We start from the raw sequence: 18,816 nt of genomic DNA, 5'->3' as shown, positions 1-18,816 counted from the left end.
CAAAATTTCCAAAAGTCATTAGAGTAAATTGTGATTGTTAATATAAAAGATCTAGATTTCTCTTTGTTAATTTATTATTTATGTTTACTGAGTTTATGATTAATATAATAATAATAAAGAGTATTTTGCACCTCCATAATATATAACATACTGTACATTCCTGTAACTTAGAAAGTAGACTAACTGCATGATCCTAAAGTGTTCTTGGGACCTGGTGGTATGTGCCACCAAGTCTCAAACACAAAGAATTTTCTAATTCCCAAAGGTGCATGAAAGGAGTTACAGATTTTTAATGAGTATTACCATTGTCTTCATTTTAATAACATTAACAATGACAGCAATTTATTATAGCATTAACTGAAAAACATTTTCTTGGAATACCCTTCTTGGTGAAGGTTGAATTGTTTAAGATTTGATTTTTGAGACCTGTTCTACCACTTATGCATGTAGCAAGATCTTTACAATCTGGCATACTTTTGCTCATTGTTTAGGTCAGGTTGGCCCAAAATATGCTGTATTCACTTAAAATATTTTTTTCAAAAATCATCTGATAAAGACTAAAGATTTTTATTTGGGAATGATCTCATGCAATATATACATCTTCCTGTAAATGCCAAAAATTATTCCATGTACATCAAGGGATTCTAAGGAAACAGGAACTTTCTGAGTTTCAAGAAAGACTTGTTTCACCTATCTCTGTCACCCTTCTCAAGATCCTCCACCCAAATGTCTTTTGAAAGACATCTTTGCCATAAACAGCACATTCACAATTGTAGAGCAGTATACTGAAACATACATCTTAGGGAAAAAGACAGTATAATTTAAAAGTACACTGAGCACCTAGGGCTGTTCCACTGATGGAACAACTGTATCCAGTGCCTTCAAAGGGGTATCCTTTGTTGCTGTAACTCTTCATAACATCACCCCAACTCCACCAGTGTCCCTTATGACCCACGGTACTCTGTGGTTAATCTCATGTGCACTCACCCTGCTGGTCCATATGCACACGCCAACCAGATGGAATCACAGAATCATACAATGTTAAGGAGGTGGAATGGACCTCACAGATCATCTAGTCCCAACCCTCCCTGCCACAAGCAGGGACATTGCCCACTAGACCAGATTGCTCAAGGACTTGTGCAGCCTGGCCTAGAACACTGCCAGGGATGGGGCACTCAGAACCTCCCTGGGCAGGCTGTTCCAGTGTCTCACCACCCTCACAGGAAAGAACTTCTTCCTAATATACAACCCAAAGTTCCCCTCTTTCAGTTTGAACCCTTTGCCCTTGCCTCACCACTACAGTTCCTAATGTCCTATTTAGCTTCCCTGCAGCCTCCCTTCAGATAATGGAAGGTGGCTGTGGGTTCTCTACACAACTTATTCAAGCTGAACAGTTCCAAATTTCTTTGCCTGTCTTTGTAAGGGAGATTATCCAGCTCCAGAGGACTCCTGCCCAACAACATGGGGAATATCAGTCTTTCTCTTTGACCCTCCCTTCGAATTTTAGAATATATATAGGAATAGAATCACCATAAAACCTTTATTCTGCTTTGAAACTTGGTTAAAATTACCATTTTCAATCCTCAGTAGCCAAAGACATGGAGAGGCAGAATCACACACATCTCGCTTCCTGAGAATACAAAGATAAAAAGCACAGAAGTTATTACCAAGACTGGATTCATACTTGTAAGCAATAAGATAACCTCCGGGATCCTTTTTCGAATCAGGTTTTCCCAGCGCCACGCTCTCAGGAGTCAAGGCCCTGCGGCGGCGCCCAGCCCTGCAGCGCCACCGCCGCCCAGGAGGCGGCAGCAGTGAGCACCCGCCCCGCCGCGCCCCGGCAGGGCCGAACCCAACAGGGTTCATGGATTCGGCAGCGCCCCGCGCCCCGCCTTCCGCAACCTCCCCACCCTCGCTTCAAACACCGCATGGCGACCAGCTCTTACCACACAACTTCCCAATCTTGAGCTAAGGGGACGTGAGCATAAACCCAAATAATGGAGCAAGTAATTCATGTAACTCAGAACATAAACTGAATTCAATTAATTGGGAGCAGACAAAAAAGCCTTCTTTTCACAAGAGATGGGGGACAGCTAAGAGCCTTTAATTACATATCAGAAAAAAATCCCAAATTCTGAAGGTTCTCCTAGTTTTCAAAAGCCCTTCACTGGATTGTTATATAGTAGTTTTACCTAAAGGATTCTTCACTCTAAGGGAGAGAGCATTATGCCATTTTAGATATTTTAGTTATCCTCCCACATGAAAAATGGCCATTTGGAAAATTTTTGAGAGGAGTGGAAATTTAATTACCTACATTTGTGAACCAAACCCAAAACTTAAAGTGTCAAATTCTGCCAGCACTTACGGGACATCTGTCTTCCCTAATCTTTAGTTTAAATAAAAGGCCAGCTACATTTTCTGACAGTATTCCTTAAAAGCCTACTCTGCTGCAGCTCCCCCACCACAGCAGATACCTGTGTCAGATTGCACAGTATAAAAGCTGGCAAAGTCTCCTGAATCAAAAACAAATCCCCCTTCCTCTATCAACTATTTAGGAAAGTATCCGTGTATTATTGTTGCATCCATCTTGCACATACATCACAAAATGACCTTTTGTCACTGTTTCCTCCCTAGAAGGAGGGGAATAGCAAGACGCTGACAGCATAGATGTTGATGTCTCTCTTTGCAGATGTTTTCAGTACCAGATAGTACCTACACGGGGAATACAAGAAGGGTGGACACGGACTTTTTACAGGGGCATGCAGTGATAGGACAAAGGGAATGGCCTTAGACAGAGTGAGTTTAGCCTAAATGTTAGGAAGAAACTTTTCACCCAGAGTGGTGAGGCACTGGCACAAGCTGCCCAGAGAAACTGGGGCTGCCTCATCGCTGGAAGAGCTCAGGGCCAGGCTGGCCGGGGCACGCTGGCACGGACACCTCAGGAGCCAGGCACGCACCTGCAGCTCGGGCAGCAGCGCTCAGGACGTAGCGCAGGCCACGGCCACCTTCTTCTGCCCGCCTCAACGCCTCAGGGGGGGCCGGCCCGACGCCTCGCTGCCCATGTTACCCTTTCCCCGGCGGGCTCGTCGCCGCCAGCTCCCGCGGAGGGCGGAAGAGGAGGGCGCGGAGCCCCGCAGATCATCCGCACTAGCGCGTGCCCTTCCCGCCACGACAGCCCCCGGCCCGTGACCACCGCAGCGCGGCCAGCGCGGGCAGGACGGGCGAGAAGCCGCGGCTCCCTGGGGCGGCTGGGCAGGTCCCGCCGGAGCTCCCCGCGCCCTCTCCGTCCCGCCCCTGCCTGGCCGCCGCTTACCGCGCCCGCCGCGCCGCGCCGCGCCATTGGGGTTTCGCGCGCTGCCCGCTGCCCTGGGCCGCGCCTGCGCGGGGGGCGGGGCGGGGCCGGCTGTCCTCCGGCGGCCAGGCACGGCTCTCGGGAGCGCGTTTAGGTTGGGCTTGGGGAGGCGGCTGTGCGCGCAGAGGGTGGCCGGCACTGGAACCGACCTGCCAGTACTAAGCCTGTCTTAGTTAAAGAAGAGTTTGGACCAGGCTCTCAGGCACATGCTGTGACTCTTACGGATGTCCTGCGCAGGGCCGGGAGTTGGACTTCCATGGTCCTTGTGGGTCCCTTCCACTTGAGGGTACTCTGTGATTCTTTGATTCTGAATCTGTGATTCAGCCCGCCCTAGCCACACGCGCTTGGCGTCCCGACTCAAACATGGGACATCACGAGGCAGAGCTGTGGCAGAAGGCCTGTCGGTCTTGGGGGCCAGTGCACTCCCAGCGGGACCCTAGCGACAGTGAGGCGCCTCGGTGGCCTGCGCACTGAAAACTCACTGGGCACACTGAAAAACACACTGAAAACACGGGCGAAGCCAGTCTGACCCTGCACGTGCAGCTCAGGAGCGACTCCACAGGGAAACCAAAGTGACAGAGACATGGTGGCCCCAGTGTGGGTTGTGTCTTCTCGGCTGCCGTGCACTGAACGCTGGCCATGGCCAGGCCAAGGTGCCTGCCCACAGTCTTTGTCCTTTGACCATGAATGAATAAAACCCTTCAGCTTTACTACTTTTGGTAAGACTAAGTGCAAAATGTGTTAAACTTTTGCTTTTCAGTTTTCTGAACATAGAAGGTCCTTGTATCCCCATGAACATAATGCTATCAATATGAGTACAGACATAGAGTAAGTAAGAAATTTTGTTTTGAATAAACTTAGGGTTGGAAATAAATATTAGATTTACTGAAATTTGTGTTGGTGCCAAAGTGAGAAATATAGACAGGGTGAACCCTACTGTCCCTCAGTTTGTTATAAAGCATTAGTAATAAAACTACCAAGACCTGTACTCTGACGCTGGTCCTCAAAGCAGTCCTCCTGAAAAGACCAATGCTACACAACCTAACTGCTTGGTGCATTTTTGCTCATGGTTCCCTAGCCTACTTACACAGTCATACTTAATTCTCTTCCTCTCATTCTTCCTCTTCAGCTCATCTGCTCAGGTCCTTCTCCTGTTTACCCTAGTAGTTCTTTCATTCCTGCCTAGTTTTACCTCTATGTTTATTATTTGAAAAATAGAGCTGGTGGGAATTTGCTACTATATTCCCACCTGTCTTTTTGAGAAGCCATGAGCACACAGAATTCTTTGTTCCCTAGCATCTTCCTCCAAATGTGTATTCTTACACCACCTTGTCCTTATTTCCTTCTTGAAGAAACTGGATAGTAAAGCACTCATTGCATTCCTACCTATGGAAAAAAAAAAAAAAAAAACAAAATAGAAAAAGCAAAGAACAAAGTTACTCTCTGCCTTTAACCTCGGTTGAATTGTTACTTTTCATATGGATTTTAAATTAAATTGCAGTGACATCATTAGTCTGAATTATAGGCTAGTTTGTATTAGACTTGTATTCAAGATTTAAAGTCTGCTTGAACATATGACAACCACAGTTGCTGAAGTTGCTATTTTTCTTTACTCAATTTTAAAAGACTAGCTGATGTTCAAACTCCTCACTCCCATTCAGCTTTCATATTCTTGCATTCATTCTTGCATTCTTTCTTTTTTTTTAGAGGTTGTCTCTTTTTTGATCACCACTGCTTTCAATTTTCTATAAAATGAGACATCCCTATCAGTACAAAAGCAAGTTCAACCTACCTATATAGTGAAATCCCCATGCATTATTTAAATTACTTTTTACATTTCATCCTGTCAAATCAGAAACACCTGATGAATTAAAGGCTTGTTTGTGAAAATTTCAAAATTTTTTCTTGGGAAACAGCAACTGGTCAGCCGGCAGCCCATCAAGACAAACTGTCAGGAATGTTTCCCATATATCCAACACATTTGCAGACCACAGCTTGGAGCTTTGTATGTAATGCCCATATTCACACAGTGAGTCCAGTTCATAACTCATGCAACTCTTCTAATCATTCTACTCCTCTTTTTTGTCAAGTGAAAACATGGAAGAATTTGTCTTTGTTTTCTACCACGAATTGTGTTAATACTTTCTTAAATGTCAGCATTATTAGTTGTTTCATTCATGACACTTCTTATGGTTCTGGTACACTGGAAGAAGCTTGAGTAGAAGGAGTTTGATAACATCATTTTCCATGTTCCTGATTGAACATATTCCAGAGTTGTCCAAAGTGTATTTCTGTTCCATAGTCAGAGTAGAAAAAACGGCCTCTGTTAATCAGCTTGATGCATACACCCTCAACTTACACAATTTTGTTGCTGCTCAGCAAACCAACCACACAAAAAGAAGTTCTCATGCACACCTGAACATATGGCTAAAGATCACTGTAATATACTAGGAGCTGTAAAAAATAAACCCAGGAATTAAAAAAAAAAAAACAAAAACAAACTAGAGCATTTAAAGAAGTCATGGGAAAGGGTATGATAGATAAATATATAAAAAATAGGAGCAAATAAAAAACAAATGTGGAAGTAAATTACTAATATTAACAAACCCTACTCGGTGGAAAGAACACTTGGTAATATTACCTTCAAAGGACCCTCATTTTAAATAATCAAAAAATAAGTGGAAATGATACAAATAATGAAATAGTAGTGCAAATCAAGTGAATGCCAATACAAACATTATGTTACTTCAGACATTCTGTATGGAGTTTTCCACTCCCACTTTTAATAAATGCAAAACATTTGAGGTTCAAAAATGTCATGGGGATTGCTATTTCTTTAGCCTTGATCTTTAATAACAGATACTACTACATATAGAGCTAATACAGCTAGCGGCCTTAGAGAATTACTAATAGTAAATCTGACACAAATAATATTTGAAATTATTAAGTCACCAGAAATAGCACTGCTACAAATATAAAATTCCATTACTTCAAACCCTGAATATTTCAGAAAGGATATTCCACATACCAGAGAATTCTTGGCTGCTCTTTGAGAACCCTAGCAATCTCCTCTTCCCCAGGGTATGTTGCCAAAGTGCCTCATTAAGCCTTGCACTTTGATGAGACACAGCAGATACCATACTTCAGTTCAGAGTAAAATATCTACATTTGATCTTTTGGCCAGTATTAATTTGGTAGGAAAAAAAGTCCTTTGTTAGGGGAAGAGAAAGAAATACATATTTGACAAGTTTGAGGGGGGAAAAGGAAGAGAGGTAAAAAAAACAAAAAGGAAAACTCCCAGCTGTTTGAAGCTTTTCAGAAGTTTGGAATGTTAGAATAAATGCTGGGGGAGGTAGACTGATGGAATGAACTGCAGGTGAGGTGCACAAAGGTACATGGTAAATATAATTATTAATGCAAATGACCACCACATACATAATATATTTTATGTACATCATAACAATTAGCTACAGAGGACAAAGTGCTCTAAGCAACAGACAAGTACCAAGCAAAATGCCCCCAGACCCCTTAGCTGAGCATGTGCCTTCATGTAGATCTGTGGCTAGCTGAAAATGGTTGGTACAGAGATAACAAAGATAACAAGGAGCTAAGGTAAATGCTGCAGCCATACTGTTGTCCTTTAGAGATGGGATGGGAATTACATGACCACGGCAGTGGCAAGCAAAGCATAAATCATATTCAAGAGATTCCCAGAGAAGACCACAGTGTGTAGCAAGTCACCAATAGATTTTAGTGTATTGCTGTTTCTACCCACAGTAGGGGATTTCTGAATAGGCAGATATGGCATTTCTAGGTGCTGATTATATATTTGAAAATTTACCCACTAAAATACTGTATTTTGAGCAGCTGTTGGCCAAATAGTTAGGCATGTTGACTTCCATGAGTTCCAGGTGTTCATTTTATCCTGTATCTCCTGTTCAATTTGCAGTATAATTTCATGGTTGCTTGTGCTTTTCTATTAAAGAAACGGTCTTTAGTAAGGAGGGAGTTGTTTCTTGGAGGCATCAGAGTCTGCAAATCCTGTTGGTGAGCTTTGTGAGCAGGGCATACCACACAGTCTTTATGTTCACACGGAAATAATTTTATCTCTCCTTCTTTTTTTGTTGATTTGGAATGCAATTCCAAATTTCCAGGATTTGACATCCTGGGGATGTTTACTTACTCCTGAGCAGGACAAGAACATTTTCTGTGTTCTGTATCCCAAGTGATAGATGAATATGTTTGGTTTCTTCTCAATGCAAACACCATTAAATCTTTAGCTGGGGACCTTCTGAAGGATCCAAAAAATTGGCCCTGAATTGACCAGAGCTGTTCAATGTTCTTTAAACCAGACCTGAGGAGTTCTCCTAGGAGTTCTCCTACCTTCTGTTAAGGCAGGCCTCTTGTTTCTCAGACTGGTATAAAACATGGTCACAAGGATAAAATTTGGAAATTGTACCATGTATCAATCACTTAGCTAATCTTGGCATAGTCAAGATTTTCATAATTTGTCTTATTATGTATCTCTCCAAAGTTATTAGAGAAGCTGAAGTGTTTAGGTTGGTGATTATGTTTCTATCTATAGTTTATACATTTTCTTGTGGAAAATAATCCTGAAAATAAATCCTTTTCCTGTACCTGTCTGCACTCACAGCAGGTGCTATACAAAGAAAGCATGAGTTACATCAATTATTCCCAAGAACTGAGACAATAAAAATTTAAAAAAATCTTTCATGATTTCCTGCTCCTGTTGTGTCCTGCTGAACCCTTGAATACTGGAGAGCATTTCCAGAGTTTGTTCCACAGAATCAAGCACAGTACATTGAAGCAGAGAGCTTAGTAATTTCTGTGGTATTCCCTATTGATGTTCTAAAAAGTTGCCGTAACATATACAGAAGAAGCATAAAATACTTGCTACAAGATGGAAAGTTAGTGACTTTGCCTTGACATGTTCTCTTACTGACAGCTATTAACAGTATGAAATACTCCAGTGGGCATTTCAGTTTCACGAGTGTGACTATATTCCTTCCTGCTTTATATAAAATACTCTCCTTAACTAAAAGAGGTATTTACACATTCTAGAACCTGTGAGGTTTAACCAAAATTTGAGATGATAAAAGGGGAAATGTTGTTTTTGCTGGCAGAAAGCAGGAGCCATAATAAATAGTCAGCAAAATGTGATCAAGATTGTGCTTGAATCAATTTTCAGAGGGTTGGAGATATGGGAAATTACCTGTTAAGAATTGGTCTTTCATAAATTCCATTATTATTCAAACTCATTATAAGTTATGAAGCATTAAATCTTAAAAAATAAAGTTACTATCATAAAGTAAAGCACTGAACTCAAAGGTATCACACACTGAAAGCCTTTAGCTTTTTCCTTTGCAAACCTGATTTTTACAGATGATATTTTCAAATTAAGCAAGTAAATCTCAATAAATTCATTTTCTTCACGGTTTAAAAGCATGAGAGAGATGGCCACTACTTGAAACTGAAATTTCAAACAAGCCCACAACACTTAAAACTCTGCAAGTAAAACAGCTTCTAATTTCTAATTCCATTAAATACAGAAATTTACTAAATGTACTAGAAATATATTAAAAATCCATTCCATCAAATAGTCATTGTCCATGGAATATAAGACAAGTGTAAGAATAAAAGGAGGAAAGAGAAGACTTTAAGTGAATAAATTTCTCTAAAACCCCTTTTATCATATGGATTAAATGCTTTTGTTAAAAATGGAAGCACAGTTGCCACACTGACATAGTTTTCCTTGAAATGAGACTGCTTCTTCATCTATAAGCTTTGCCAAGCTTATGTCTCCATCAAAACCAAACAAATCCCACGTGTAAACAAAGATGTTATACATCAGATGAAAGTGAGGAAATTACCAATACTCACTCAATGGATGGATTTCCATCATAATGCTCCTAGTGATGACTTTGCTAGTAAAAAAAAAAGCCATAGAACAGAGGAAAAGAGGGCTGAATGGAAACTCATCTTTATGGTCTGCATTTTTCTATATTTGCTGAATGCTGTATATGATCATTTGTTAACAGCAAAATAGGCCAGTCTATGATTGTAGCCTTTAAGCCTTTACAAATTACATATTTTCAGTGTTGCAGACCACAGCCTTACAGAAAAAAAAAAGGAAACCCCTCAGTTGGGATCCCGTTAAAATGGAAAAGATCTCCACTATTGAGTAGCTTGCCTAAAGTAGCAATGAAAATAGTATAGAGAAGTCTGTAGAATCATTCCAGTGTTAATAAAAAAGTGGCTGAAACAGCTCTCTGACAGAAAATAAGAACAGCAGTTTGTGGATTGCCAACTTTCCCCCCACAGTCTCTGTACATCACTGAAAACCTTCTATTTCTCATTCCTTCATTTAGCCTGTTAGACACTGCAATATCATGCTTCTCTGACCTCCCAAAGGAAGTATAACTCTAGTATTCCATTGCCTTCACTCCTTCTTTAAACAGTTTGTCATCCACACTCCTTTGCCTGCAGTACTCGTATTTGCAACTCGGTGGAATGCGCTCTTTCATAAATCTCCTTTCAGTTATTTTAGCAATCATTCTTCCTTTATTGGTATTAACCTTTCTTTAACCTTGTTTATCTTCAGATTTAATCCCTTCCTTGTGACATCTCCAATGAAATACCAATTTGTTTTCCATCACATTCTCTCATTAATACAGTGTTCCTTTGTTCCCTTAATTTCTTGCATCTTTAACTGAATATTTGCATTGGGTCACCTTTAAATTATCTATAATCTAATACACCGAATCTTATTCACAACTGATAATCACTTGCATTAACATAATTCATAGTGTTCAAAAGAGCTTTATACAGCTTTGTACAGACCACATAAAGCCTGGTTGGAAAACATTTTTTCATATAACTCCATAAATGAAAGGTATATATGCAAATGCATCATGCAAAATGAAATAGCAAAATAAATATTGTATTGTGTTGATGAAAAGACTGAGAGTATGTATCTGTAAACTACAAATAAATGCATTTTTAAATTGTGTTGAATTAATAGCAATCTGAACGTCTCAATGCTAAGTTATTGTCACCTATAAAATAAATCTTAATGTATTAAAAGTCACAAAGTAGGAGCCCAAAAGCTCATAAGGCTGTTCATTCAATCCTAACTTTGAGGTTGTTGCTCCATAAAAGATTTTATTAATTTTGGGAACAGTTGCATCCGCCTGTTTCTCTTGTATGCACAATGTCACATTCCTTCTTTTCCATGTTATCTCTCAGAGATGTGCCCTGAAGTTTGCTTAAGAGCTTTAGCTCAAACCTGAAATTTAACTATGTATTTCCTTACCTTTACATAGTTCTTTCATTTCATAGGACATAAAAAAATATCTGATAGCAGTTACAATACTATTAGAGGTTCTGTCATATTTGATCTCACAAAATAGATTTTGTCATAAAATAATATGGTATCAAACATGATATGTAGCTGAATTCCCTTTCTCCAAGTGGCCATATTTCTCCATCTAGTAAATGAGCAACGTCATACTAGCATTGTAAAATGTTGTAGAAATGGGGACTAAGGAATATGTTTTTAAAAGCAAGTATAATAATTATTACAAATCAAAGAAATACATTCAAATGATAGGACTAAAGAAGTCTGGTTGCTCTGCATCTTTATTATTTGGGTTTGTGGTTTCTAGGAAGACATTAATCCTTGCCTTTTCCAAGGACTAAATAAATACTATAAGGCCATAATGTAAAGAAAAAATTTAAAGCATCAGTAACTTTAGTAGCTGAGAAGGGAACTTTAAGTGACACTGGGCAGGTATCTAGAATGCAAAAAGCCTTCTGTGTGGCTTTTTGGTATATTTACTGGTTTTGGACACCACAGTATAAAAAAGACATTAAGCTGTTAGAGAACATCCAGAGGAAGGCCATAAGGATGGTGAAGGGCCTTTGGGAGAATTGGTATGCGTGACTGAGATCACTTGGTCTGTTCAGCATGAAGAGGAGACTGAAGAGAGGTACAACTTCCTCAAGAGAGGAAGTAAAGGGACAGACATTGATCTCTTCTCTGTGGTGTCCAGTGACAGAACCCCAGGTAATGGCCTGAAGATGTGCCAGGGAACATTTAGGTTGGACATTAGAGAAATGTTCTTGCCCCAGAGGGTGGCTGGGCACTAGAACAGGATCCTCAGGGCAGTGGTCACAGCACTAGCCTAGAGCAGATCTCTAGAGCATTAGGTCAATGTTCTTAGGCACTTGGGGATGGTGCTGTGTAGGGCCAGGATTTGGACTCAATGACCCTTGTGGGACCCTTCCAACTCAGCTTATTCTATGATTCTTTGATTTGGGATACAGCAGTGAAATGTTGTAAAAGTGATCATATGTGGCTATACATTACAACATGTGAATTGCAACATGTAAAACAAATAACTAAATTAGTTAGGGAGACATTACCTATTTTCAGTGTTTCCAGTGTGCTCAATATTCAAAACCTATGTGGCAGCTGTGGCATTACTTACTACCTCTCAAAAAACCTTCTCTATGCCACAGGGTGAGAGCCAAGGTGCACATGGAACAGATGGCCAAAAGGATGAGAAGATAGGGAGCTTGACCCTATCTAGATATTTTTCTCAAGGTGTAAGGAGGGTGGAGAAAAAAACTCCATCAGCAAGACCTTGTGCATCTTTTGTCAGAGCTGCTCTTGTGCTGCTGACACCTGGATGATTCATACGTTGCCAGGCACTCTGTTCTGTACCACTAAGAGGAATCATACATGGACATGATTTAGTGCTGCTCTGAATTGTGCAGTGCATGAATGGGAACTGAAAATACGTATGATCTGTGTCTGGATAATAGTGTGATACCTGTTTGTCATGGGGTAAAGAGAGCCTAATTAAGAAACAACAGGGAGAAAGCACAAGAGGTCTTTTCAGAAAGTCTGCAACAAATGAAAAACAGATCTCTATCTGTCATTTTGCTAGCTTCAGCAGCACTCTATTTAAAATTATAATAAAATGTATTAGTGCTTGTTCAGAGAACTTGTAACCATGTTAGACATACAAAATTCATAGTAGGCTAGTTACAAATGATGATAAAATTAAAAAGATCAATGCTGCAAAATATTCTTTATCAGAAGACCACTGTTTGGGGTTTTTTTCCTGTGGCTTTTGAGGTTGATTTCTCTTGTAGTTTTATGCTCATCGCTGGTTTTTATTCATATCCACATTATAAAATTCCTTAGCCAGCATGTGACAAAAGGTATTTATCATATTATATTTAACACTGTTACAAATCTGTAGTATTAGTTTCCTCTCATGCACAAATTTGAAACTGACAGGTTTAACAGTGCATTGTTATGAATAAATTTCAGGCTCTAGAAGCTCTGTGTTTCTGTGTAGTGTAGCTGCATACCTAGCAAAGCCTTCTGCACAGCCTTTTCTAATGGCCTGACAAAGTCTTAGGTCCTGTGCTTAAGGCTAGGCAGAGTACTTGGCAAGTACATCTGATGTGCATGATGTTAAACATGAGCTTACAGTTTCTCAGCATGAGGACTAAATTCCTTGGCACCTCGCTGATGCTTGTGCTTGAATGGGAAATGGCCTGAATGTGCCATTCTGACTACGCTAGTATTACAGAGTAAGCTAGAAAATCTGGCTTCCAGAGAGGTGCTTCCTCTGGTTTATCAGTCACTGGGTCTGACTCTTCATACTTCTAATGTCATACTTACTAATGTCATCGCAGGTGTTTTTGAAGACATGGCAGCAATCAAAAAAAATTTTTTTTGGCTCATCCTTTTCAGTAATCACATTTTCCTCACCTGCAGCAAGCAATCACTGCAGATGAGGCTCTATTGCCTTAGATGTATTAGATGTTGTACATACACAAAAAGACTTAATCACAAACAACTTACGTTTTTTTTCCTTGCCATTCTGTTCTCTGGTGACAGACATTTGCAGACGTTTGATGTATTTCCCCAGAAGACTTATAAATGTCCACAAAACTCGGACTGTGTTGCCCAATAGCCAGCAGTAGAAGAGAGTAATGCTGATGATTCCCTAGCCTACAGCCAGAAACACTAGCAGTGAGCAATGACACAGCCCTAAGGGTGTCTAATTTCTCAGAGACATGCTGGGAATATGCATCTGCTTAGACCTGTCCATTATGAAAGACTATTTTCCCAGCAATATAATAATTTCTGCTTACCTTCTTTTTCAGAACCCTCACCTTGTAAATAGTCTGGAGTCTTTTCTGAAGGAAGGTACTATGTGCATTTAAGAATATCATTTTCTCTGCTAAGAGCTATTTACAGTCTAGGTTGTCATGCTGTTAGGCAGTAACAAACAAGGAACAGAGCATTTCCTAGGAATTAATGGCTTGCTAGGCTGAGTTTAAAGCCTGAGGTACAGCCAGAGGCTATTAACTCCAGCTGGTCATTAAAAATCCTTCGGAAATAGCTTGCTCCAAGGTCAGTATTACTGTTAAAACAAATGTAGGCAGATGGATTTATTTCATGGGTTGCATTTTCAGCTGGTATGCACAGGGCTTTTCTGGAGAATTTACACCTTCTTAACATTAACCAGTCAATTATTTGAGTCACCTCTCAGCATTCCAGTCATACAGCTTTAATTATCCTTATTATGAAAAATGGAAGTGTAGCACTCTGGCAAATTTCATATCAGTTTGTCTGATTAGCCTTTTACATCTGCTGGCAAATATAGCATCTTTTTTGCCTACCAGGGAAACAAAGTCTCTGATATGAGCATTTATTCCCTAAGAAATAAGTACTTCATCTTCTCCTAAGTATCTAGTGTGTTTGCACAAAGACAGATCATTCAGAATACCAGCTGGCCAGCAGGCCAAAATGAAAATTTAACACAGGCAGAGTTTTACAGTCTTTAACAATAGCCTATAAATAATAAATAGTTCAATTTAAAACATCTTCTGGGGAGACAGTATAGTAGCAAAAGATGAAGTCAAGAAAATACATTTGGAATTGATTTGCTGGAATGGAATAGGAGTATTCAGAGGAATTATTCCTGCTCAGAAGTGGAGATAGGCATAGTTGGAAATAAACCATCGGTTGGTTTAAGCTCTACAAAATAAATCTTGAAACTTACATATCTGATAGTTCAGGTATCTTTCAAAACAGTCATCTGCATATGGGTTTATATTTTTGTAATATTCAGATTTTAAAAAATAAAACACAGTAAAGACACTGTTATTGAAAAATTGCTATTGCTGCTGGGGTAAAAAAAAAAGACATTCTATATGTTTAGTAAAAAAATATTATTTTTTACTGCCTATAATGTGTTTGTACTGTGATAATACAAACAAGTCCAGGTACAGATAAAGACTTTTACGTTGCCAGTTCTCTAATATTTGCAGTTTTTACCTCAGTACTGAGTTTTCTCAGAAATGAAATGTCCTACCTGAAGTTTGTAACATTTATCAGTACATAAAACCTGTTCTGATCTTGTGAAATTACATACTTTTATTTCACCAGAGCTTAACTCCCTGGGTGATTACATATAGAGGGAAGAAGCAGGGCTTTGGGATTTGACTTCACCACTTTTAATAAGACAAAAACTAAGTATCAGCACATCCCTCTCAGCCACTGCTGGGTTCCTATCAGTGGATGGGGAAGTTTCTAAAGTTTTACTGGGCAAACTATATTGCAGCAATGAAACTAATTATTTTCTTAAGGTACTTGGAGCTGTAGAGTAAACGGTGATTCCAGGAATCCTGTTGATGTCCTGCTGCACTACAAAACCTTGCGTCTTTTCTGCTGAAGGGCACCTGTCGTTACTTGCTTGCTTTCGATACACATAGATACACGTACAGATCCTGATAGGTATTCCATCCTATTTTTAAATTATTTCCACTAGCATATGAGTATCTTCTATTTTCAAAAATATTTCAGCACCTCAACAAGACCTTTAAATATTCCAGACTTGACATTCATGGATCTTCATAAGATACAGAAAAGTCTTAACGCTCAAGTCCGGCAAATAGTTACATGTCAGCTTAGTTTTACAAACTTAGGAGTCCCTTGAGAGTTAAGCACTTAGTAAAGATTTGCAGGATTATAGCTTGACTATTTTTATTGTAATATATTGTTATTCATATAGGAGTATGCTTAGTACATGACTGTACTACCTGTTTAAATGTAAATTTTCTTTCTGTGTCACCAAATTCTGATAGCAATATTTGAATGCATTTTCTGATGTCAGACTCCTAACCTGAATTCAAGGCAGTCTAAGAAATGCAGATTTCTCCAACAAAGAAAAAAGTTGAAACTGAAATAGGCTGAAATAGTTGCAAATCCTGCCTGTGGCTGGGCATGAATTATGGACTTTTATAAAGTGTTTGAAAATCTGTGCTTTTAGTGTAAGAGACAGTGTGTATAAAACCAAATTTTGTCCTTCTAAATGTGCTTCGAGATGAAACATCCACCCCTTCAACATTAGCTGGATAAGTTGCAGCAGTTACAGTGAAAGGATGCCAAGACTAAACTATTTACTTAAAGGATTCCAATGTGTCCAAGCACCAAATGGTTTAAGTCTTTCAACCAGGCAATTAATAATAAAACCACTATTCCAAAACACAGTTATCAGCACCCCAGATGTATACCCGAATTTAGCAGTATCTGATTGTTCAACATGTTGCACATTACCCTGAACAAAAATTTCTCACCAAATGGATAGCTTCAGTCCTGAAATCCATATGAGATGTTCAGGAGGTATACTGGCAAAAGATTTGCTCCAGGTTTTAAAATGCAGCTTGTCTTCCTATGGACAAGTACTTGGAAAAAACCAAAAAGCCCCCCAAACCTTTGAAAATATTTTTTTTTTCCACTGGGCTGTTCCATGAATTAGCTCTTCTTCATATTTACTGACTTTTTTCCTTGTGAGGATACCTAGATATCGCTCATCTGGGTAGAAAGGATATTCTTCTTGAACAGAAAATTTTTGCATCAAAATAAAACGAAAATTTCTTGGGGCTGTTCACTTTATTATTTATTATTTCTACATTATCTGACACCTGTTTAGAAGACCTAACTCAAGTGTCTCTGGTTTTTTATCTGAAAAGAAGGGGGAAATTGGAGCAAATGCAAGTAAATATCCAACTGAAAAATGTAAGTGAACATATATAAGCAGTGTAGAGGTCCAAAACAGAAAACTGGGAACCAGAAACAACGACAAATTTTTGTATTTTAGTAAAAGAGGTACAGCCACTGCTGCAACATTCAGAAGTTGCAAATCCAAGTAAGCAACATCCACCAAATTCTGTTCACAAGTCTGAAGTCAAGCCAATTGACATAGTAGATGTTCACATGATAGTGTTCAGATTCCATGAAAGATTAAACTGATCTATACACAAAGTTACAATATTTTGCTGCTATGCCAGAACCACTAATGACAACTCTCAGAATAACTATTTGGATACATTTTGTTCTTTACAATGATGATTTATTGAAGGTAGTATACACTTCTTGGAGGCAGCATTTTATGGGGAAAGCAATGCATTCTCTTTAATTGGATTGCAGGTATCCTTTTATTTATTCCAGGAGTTTTCCTCTTAATTTGATCTCATGTACTGTAAAGATATTAGAGTGAACCTAACAAAGATGCTTTTGCATAAACTTCTTCAATGTGTATGAATTATTCTACACAGCAGCATACAAAGGGGCACATTTCATAGAGGCAATGTCTTCTTTCAGCCACTCACAAACAACATGCAGTTTCAAATTTTGTATGCCATGGAGTGCTGTACATCATTGTTCCCAGGCTATGTCAAACTGCTTAAATGGGCATGTACCTAGACGTGCCATTTTTATCAGAGGGTTTGTGAAGACCAGTATCATGACTGTGTTTCTGCTGACCCAGTGAACATCTGTTTTCAGCAACATGTTTTGAGACACGTATGAAGACAATGAAGTAGATACCTGAGCAGACTACATGATCTAAATTCTTTGCATTTGTGCATGCACAGTAAATTCTATGTATCATATTTCCACATTCACTTCAGCTCATCTCATCTCATCTAGTTAAAGAAAAATCCTTCCTCAATGCCTCCTCCTGAGTTACTAAGCATGGAACTTTCCTTCCATGGAAGTGCACGAGGGAATTTAAACCCTGATAAAGGTACGGGAGACAATTTAAATCAAGTTTAATTGTATGAAGCTTAGAGTCACACATTTTTTAATTAGACTAAAGGATTACACAATTTGTCTCTTTATTAATTTTCTATTTCAGGACCACTCAAAATCCATTTGTATAAAAGAAGCAATAAGCCATTTAGAAAAATGTAATGATAACAAATTGATCTCTGAAAGCACTGAGGTAACTACTCCAATAATGATGGCATAATTTTTGTTTAATATCCTGTAAGGGACAGATTACAAATCTTTGTTTTCCATTACAGTAGCAGAAGAGATCTTAATAAAAGGGTGCCCTTATGAAATATGCTGCAGCTCAAAAAGCTCTGGCGAAAGTGCTCTGACCCTATAGTGCCATTTAAGACAATCATATTGGATCAAAGGCCTGCTGGAATATGGAGCATCTGTGGTGGATGAAAGGCTTAGATTTTATCAGTTAGTGAAAGGTATAATCATAAAGGAATGGGAAAATATTCATGGAACACAATAAACAGAATGTATAGCCACTTTTAATTTTGAAACGTAAAGGACTCATTAATATCAGTATTTTCCTGACAATTTACTACTGTAATTTTACTGTAGATTACACTATCCGTTATGATTTTCATATATTTTCAAGTGACAATACAGCACCCTCTGCTCTCCCAACAATGCAGCGCTGGGTGCAAATCTGAAAACAGAGCAGCAGTTAAACAGATGAGCAAGTATTGAATTTAAGCCGTGATTTACAATGGTGAATGTTTCCAGAACCCACTTCCTTTGGCACAGCCTATAGCAAGAAATAAAAGAGAAAAAGCTTTGATAGTTCTTTCCTACCTCTGTAGGGTGAAACAAAGGGGCCAGCATCCGTCCAATAGAGAAACCATAGCTGAGCTGTCTGTACTCCTAAAAATTTTGTAGCCTCTTTTGGTGCCTAAATAAAATTGTATTATACTGAAGAGGACCACGGGATAAACCAAAGCCAGAAGGGACTTGTTGCAAAGCAGAATTCCCTTCTGACTTGCTTCAGTTATACAGTGTCAGTCTTTTTTATTGTGGCTCTTTCCTGCTTGTTTTTAAAGAGTGCTTTGTTATCAAAACTTTATAGAAACAAATATTTGAGATGCTATCTTAATAAGAAAGGTTCTTTGATCATAGATGTGTATCTATGAATTTGCAAGCAGAATTTCTGAAGTTAAATAATATCTATTGTCTGTGTATTCTTAGTAAGGTTATGCTCTATATACAGCTAATCACAAAATCCTATTTGCCTTTTAAATAATTTTTATTTAAACAAAACCACTAAAATTACAGATTTGATCTTGAAAAAAAGAAT

At 39.0% G+C, this 18,816-nt stretch overlaps 1 protein-coding gene across 4 annotated transcripts in view; it reads right to left on the bottom strand.

Moving 5' to 3' along the window:
* The window catches only part of FANCC (FA complementation group C), a 92,303-nt gene extending 73,960 nt beyond the window's left edge, over window positions 1-18,343 (bottom strand). For 3 of the 4 annotated variants that reach the window (XM_030968666.1, XM_030968667.1, XM_030968669.1), the window contains exons 1-2: window positions 2,958-3,228; window positions 1,572-1,630 (exon numbers count right to left, since the gene is read on the bottom strand). In XM_030968666.1, coding sequence (XP_030824526.1) covers window positions 1,572-1,574 — 3 coding nt within the window. In that variant the 5' untranslated portion in view covers window positions 1,575-1,630; window positions 2,958-3,228. Of the gene's footprint in view, window positions 1-1,571; window positions 1,631-2,957; window positions 3,229-18,317 lie in introns of those variants that run through there. The other variant, XM_030968668.1, reaches the window with a different exon arrangement.
* Between the last annotated feature and the right edge of the window lie 473 nt (window positions 18,344-18,816).

The sequence above is a fragment of the Camarhynchus parvulus genome, chromosome Z, assembly GCF_901933205.1.
Source record: "Camarhynchus parvulus chromosome Z, STF_HiC, whole genome shotgun sequence".
Lineage (NCBI taxonomy): Eukaryota > Metazoa > Chordata > Aves > Passeriformes > Thraupidae > Camarhynchus > Camarhynchus parvulus.
This window is presented reverse-complemented; position numbering and strand designations above follow the sequence as displayed.